At 37.7% G+C, this 6,000-nt stretch overlaps 1 protein-coding gene across 2 annotated transcripts in view; it reads right to left on the reverse strand.

Moving 5' to 3' along the window:
- Window positions 1-6,000, reverse strand: part of pde8b (phosphodiesterase 8B) — a 75,493-nt gene that overhangs the window by 15,131 nt on the left and 54,362 nt on the right. For both annotated transcript variants that reach the window (XM_015389041.1, XM_015389042.1), the window contains exons 14-17: window positions 5,269-5,433; window positions 4,048-4,093; window positions 1,902-2,031; window positions 1,504-1,702 (exon numbers count right to left, since the gene is read on the reverse strand). In XM_015389041.1, coding sequence (XP_015244527.1) covers window positions 1,504-1,702; window positions 1,902-2,031; window positions 4,048-4,093; window positions 5,269-5,433 — 540 coding nt within the window. The remainder of the gene's footprint in view (window positions 1-1,503; window positions 1,703-1,901; window positions 2,032-4,047; window positions 4,094-5,268; window positions 5,434-6,000) is intronic.

The raw sequence follows: 6,000 nt of genomic DNA on the forward strand, positions 1-6,000 counted from the left end.
AAATGACCCATGTGCGGAGGCCCTGGTCTTCGACGTGGCTGACCTGGGTTCGTAAAAAAGGAATGTTGATTCCTCAAAGTTTCTATTTTTAGATTAGCTGATTAAGCCAAAAAATATCTGATACATAAATAAATTACTATAATAAGCTGCGGCCCTGGGGCATCTTGTAAATTCAGACACACTTCTTATCATATTACAGACACAAGGTTCAATTTTGTGTATTGAAACTTATATGACAGAATATAATATAGCATATAACTGTGAAACAAGTATAAGATGCATTACTCCGTTACTCCTTTTTCATCTGATATCCCTAGATAAACTAGAGTGCAACTGATGTTATACATAAATCAGGGCAAATATTTAAGACGGTGAGACAGCGATGATAACCAAACAAGCTAATGGTGAAACATGTTGGTGGCAGCATTGTGCAATGTAGAACCGTTTATCAAAGAGATCTGGCCTCACTCTGGGGGGGAAAGCATCACTAAGAAGGCTGTTCAGATCATAGAATTGAATTAAGGCGTTTGAGTTTAATGCCCTCAAGTCGGCATTATTACATGCTTTTAATCAAAACCAATCAATTTTCTAAATCCATTCAGTTTTTTTAACCTGAATTAACTGTCTTGTTTGTATTTCTGAACTGCGTGAACTGCTGTAGCTCTGGCCAAGTCGCTGAAATAAATTACCATTCATGGGATCAATAAAGTCTCTGATTCTGACTTTATCAGGCAGAAGGAATCTGGTTTGAGTTGATGAATGAATTAATGGAACTCAACCCCTCAGAGGCCAAAGAGTGAGTGGGCTGGATGTTTCCTCTTGCAGGAGAAAAACAACCAGAAACATAGCATTGACTAAGGGGATGTAAATAGATACTACAACTAACGTTTTCCTTTCAGTGTTGGATAATGCTCTATTTAATGTTTGGGTCAAACCCACTTTGCTATGAATCTATCACCATGGATATTTTGTAGTGTCACGTCACCTACTGCTACTTGTGTTAATAGAGCCAAAATAGAGAAAATAGAGAACAGCTCTGCTTTTCTCAACCTTGTTGGGACCACAGGGAAACTAAAATCATCTGCTAGGACCATCCTCATCTGCTGCAATTTACCCAGGGAATACATTTCAGTTCCCAGAAACTGTTCCCGCCACAACAACACAAAAGGCCAGACCTGGTGCTGGTCTCTGTGGTCTCCAAGAAGTTTAGTTCTCCTTAGAGTTTATTGTTTCCTAATAGGATGAATTCATGAGGCTAACAGAGGCCAGCGTGAGACTAGACGAAGATGGTAAATGATACTGAACTAGTGAGAGACCCTGGCAAGAAAGAAGTGTCTTAAGAATGAACATGTAGGCCTTTGGTGTCTTAAGGAAGTAAGCAAGGAGTAAAGAGGCCCTTAAGGTGGTATTTGAAGCAACAGAGGTTTCTTTGAGGTGAAGTCACAGGTTTGGTTTGAAGCTTTTCTTTAAAAATCAAGCTGCTCATTCACTAAAAGTCCTTACTTTGACTCTCTCCTTCCGCAGGAAGTAGGCGGTAGCATGCAGGACATCTGCAGCGTGTGTGGAGTTGTGGTAGGAGTTGGAAGAGTGATAATTGGCCTCCATGAGCTGCAGCCAGGAGCGCAGCGTGGCCTCTGAGCAGTTTAGGAACTCACACACTCCAAAGCTGGTAAAAATCTTTAACCCGAGATAAGTGAGCGGTCTGTAGGGGAGCAAACAACAAAGCAAACACCATTTCAGAGGGTGAAAACTGACTGCATTAGATTTCAGTTTCTTTTGTCTTATATTTAAATGGTGCAGTGATAAACAGAATATGTAAGCAGCATGTGCTTAGTCTATGAGCTTTAGGTTGTTTTGTCTAAATAAAAACTAGTTTCCTTCATGGGAAAGTATTGTTGTACCTTTTATGCGTTGCTGCCTCCAGGTCCAGGATGTTAAACTCCCAGCGCTCCTCATCGTTTAGCATCTCAGCAATTGATGGAGGAACATCGCTCAGCGTGACTGGGATGGCCAGCTGACTCTGGCTCATATCTAGAAAAGAGACAGAAAATAGGATAGTGGTAAAAAGTATTCCATATGTTTTCACATTTTACTATAAAAGAGGGAAGCTAGACTCTGGGTGGTTGTTTGACAGTGTAATAATGACTGTCCCCTTGCCTCTAGGGCATGTGCCCATGAGCAAATGCCTCCTCCCCTGAACACTAGATATTAATGACATTTTGGGAAGATTTTTTTCTTATTGGCCAGAAATATTATCCTTTCGCTGCTATTTAAACATAGCCCTGTCTCAATACTCATACCAAATGAAGCAAGGTTTCCTCTGGACTGAGGAGCGAAGACATGTTCCTATTAACCTGCATGGATGTTAGCATGTTTTTTTTTTAATTGTTTTATCAAAAATGACATTTAAAAAATTTGATCTAAAACTGTAAAATTTGAAAAATGACAGTAGCGCAGTAGGTAGCACTGCTGCCTTGCAGCAAGAAGGTTCTGGGTTCAATTCCTGCCCTCGGGTCTTTCTGCATCTGAAAGATGCTTTTTTAATGTTAATTTCTGTTTAGTATCTTTTCCAATTTCCATTCACTAAATGTTGTCTTTGTTTTGTACAAATATAAGAACAAATACATGTGTGAATACAAAGCGATTTGTTATTAAAGTTTTTAAATAAGTTTTAATATTAAAAAGGGGAAAAGATCGACCGGTGTTGTCATTTGTAATGTCTTCTTTACGATGCAGAGGTGCAGGTAGTAGGCTACCTGTTCTAATTCTCACAGCCTGCATACTTAGGCCCTTATCTACACGTCAGACAGGTACACACTTTTTTAAGCGGATGTAATGCGAGTACTCAGACGGAGCTTAGGTCAAAAATACATCCTGTCCAAAATCTTGCCAAAGAAAAGTTCTGAAGGTCAGCCTTGTTTCGTCTATTTCAGGGGCCTTCAATGGTTTCCAGACCAAGGACCCCTAAACAGACGGCGGGATAGTGTGGGGACCCCCAATTAATATATATTGTTTGAAATTATTTTATATCCAACTGATCCTATAGTCACTATTACTTATGTTATAGAGTGACTATAGAGTAATGTAACGAAAGTAATTTGGCCCCAGGATTATTAAAGTATTTCTGATTCCTATTCCTGGTTGATGGGACAGGTGTTGTGAATGAAACGGTACCCAGCTTGAAAGAGCTCATGTGTGTCGCTGAATGTGTCCATTGATGACTGAAAGGACCCCCTGTTGAAGAACTCCGGTCTATTTGATCTGCCCTAACAGCTTAGGCATGAATAAACATCTTTATGATGACACCTTTTCTTTTTTACATTCAAACCATGTTTGAAAGTGATGAAGTCCCTTTAGTGATGTATTTTTAACAGAACAATGTCAATGATTTTTTTTTGTTTTTTTTTTCTTCCCGTCTGAAATAGAAAGTGCTCCTGGTCATATGCTAATAAGTTTGTTGTGTGACCTGTCCTTTCAGATCAGTGTTGAAGGTAACAGCTCAGCGAATAATCTTGTTAGTAACATTATTCTTTTCAGCAACTGAGTAATCTAATTATTTTTTCTTACATTACATTACTTATAATACAAATTTCATCAAATAAAGCCACTGTTAAAAAAGGCATTAATTTGCAGTGGGAGAGAACAGCTTTTTGTTTCTAGGAGAGCAGGAGAGCTCTAATATTCTATAATATTGAACACCAGGACTGAATTTTAATAAATCGATTAGTAATATTTGTTAAATTCAATTGATAAATTGGAATCACATGATTACATATTATAAAAACAAAGTTGAATACTGTTTAATGTGACATTTCTCCTTTTGTGCACCCCAATACAAGAACCTCAATCCTGGAGCAGAACATAGAGATATTTGCTGAAGTATGTAACGGATTACAAAACGTGAATAGATTATGATTCTTTCACCAATAAATCTAAAATCTGTAGGATTTTAGACCTGTAAGAAAATCTGTGTCATCACTGCTGCCATGTTGTGGTCTGGTAGGGGTTTGATTTTTTCAGGTGTTTTAGTGACGTTCTGAAACTTACTTTTGCAGAAAACATATTCGTTGCCAGAGAGTCTCCGGAGTCCGTCCTGAAGAGTAGAAAAAAATGAACAGCGTTACGATTTCCTTTATTCTTAACCATTTCACCATCGATTTATTTTTCATCAACCTAGCACTGGCTAAATAAAAAATGCAGATGAAAAACAACGCTAGCAGTCTACTATAACACTGATGGTTTTTTAAAGCATCTAAAGAGTCACGCTGTAGTTTTTGTTTTGGTTTCGACTATTACCGGTACTCCAAATCCATGCTGCATTATCTCCAAAGTCACTTCCAATTTTATTTTATACTTATTTCTGGTTTTATTTTAGGCAACTTTACTTCCTAAGTTCGCCTCTGCAATCAGGCTCTGCAACACCCTAATGTCATTTATCTGTTCCTCCTTTGTTTGCTACCCTATTTATTCCCTGTTCATGCAGCTTCCCTTTGCCACTCTGCAATCTCGTACAGCTTTGCTTGGTTTAAGGTTCCTTTAACTCAATTTCTAGGTCTATACCACAACATCCAATACAGCAGCCTTAGATACAGTAATGTAGCATGCAATTGGAGTAAAACTAAAACTAAACCCACAGCATGACACAAACTAAATGAATAAAACAAACTATGATTGTATGACTCTTCAAATGTTTGATTTGGGAATTTTTTTTCCCCTTTTACCTGAACATGAACAGTGTCCTAAATGATCTTTAATGGTTGTTGAGTGTTTAGGCATAGACAAAAACTATTCATACTGTGTCATGTAACATGATGACCAAAAACTTTAATAGAACCAATTGGATTTGGTCCCATTGTTCTGAAAAGTTTTGCACGCTTTTTTATTCAGCCCAGGTATGAGTTTATTAGCTTTGCACATTTAAACAATAAAGATTTTCCACCATCTCTGTAAAACAGCTCAGGTGAAATTGCATGAGGAGCATCTTTGGTTGAATCAAGGTACTTTGACTGGATCATTTTGAATCACAGATCTTACTATGTTCAAAACTTGGGATTTCGATTGATAACAAAACCCTTTTTTTAAGGCTATATGCATTTTTTCCCTTCCCCTAATAACTATGCTCTACTCTGTGTTGCTCTGTTTCCTAAATGTTGTTGTAGTGTCATAAAAACGCAAAGAAATTCCTAAAATATAGAGATTTTAGCAAATCTCTGTATTAAATATATTGCTTTAAAAGCTAAGAAAGGAAACAAGCCGGCTGCTCCTTACACTCATAAGCCCCCCAACCAGATCATTGGTGTGAGGGTCATCCTCTTTGGAAGCAAGCTGAGGGGAGTAGAGCTCCGTGGTCCTCAGGATCTCCAGCACACGCTCCAGAGCCTCGGCTACTGTCACCGGACTGCTCTCCTGGGCTGCATTGATGATGTTTATCACCTGCGGATGCAAAGTTGAGGCACACGTGTCCTTGTTACACACAATCCCTCCATCAACCAAACATGCGATAACAGACTGGTTCTTTGTGCATGGGTCATGGAGATATACATGTGATGCGCTACAAATTTCTTCTGGCACAAAACAGAAGAGATTCAGCTATTTATAAGTTTATAAAAGCATCATAGGACCTGTTGCAGAAAGCAAAATGAGACAATCTGATACACTGCTGAAGTGTGATCCTCCCTACAGCTTCATTTGGAGAAACCAAATATGATATGTTTCCTTAAGACTTTTAATTCCTTTGGGAAGAATAAATAATTTTGAATTAATAATTATAATAGTTTTTAGTGTATTATCATACATATTATCTATGAGTGGACTTAGTTCTATCTTTATTTTTTGTAGCATTGACTGTTATGACACTAAAATGTAACAGAAGGGCTGTGAAAATGTATCACATCAATAATGGTTGCAGCAAATAGAAAAGTGTGATACAAGAACTAAAATGTAGAAAATGTAGAGAACAACAACTTTTCATTATATATATATATATATATATATATATAT

This window comes from Cyprinodon variegatus, unplaced genomic scaffold (assembly GCF_000732505.1).
Source record: "Cyprinodon variegatus isolate N-32 unplaced genomic scaffold, C_variegatus-1.0 Scaffold446, whole genome shotgun sequence".
In the NCBI taxonomy this organism is placed as follows: Eukaryota; Metazoa; Chordata; class Actinopteri; order Cyprinodontiformes; family Cyprinodontidae; genus Cyprinodon; species Cyprinodon variegatus.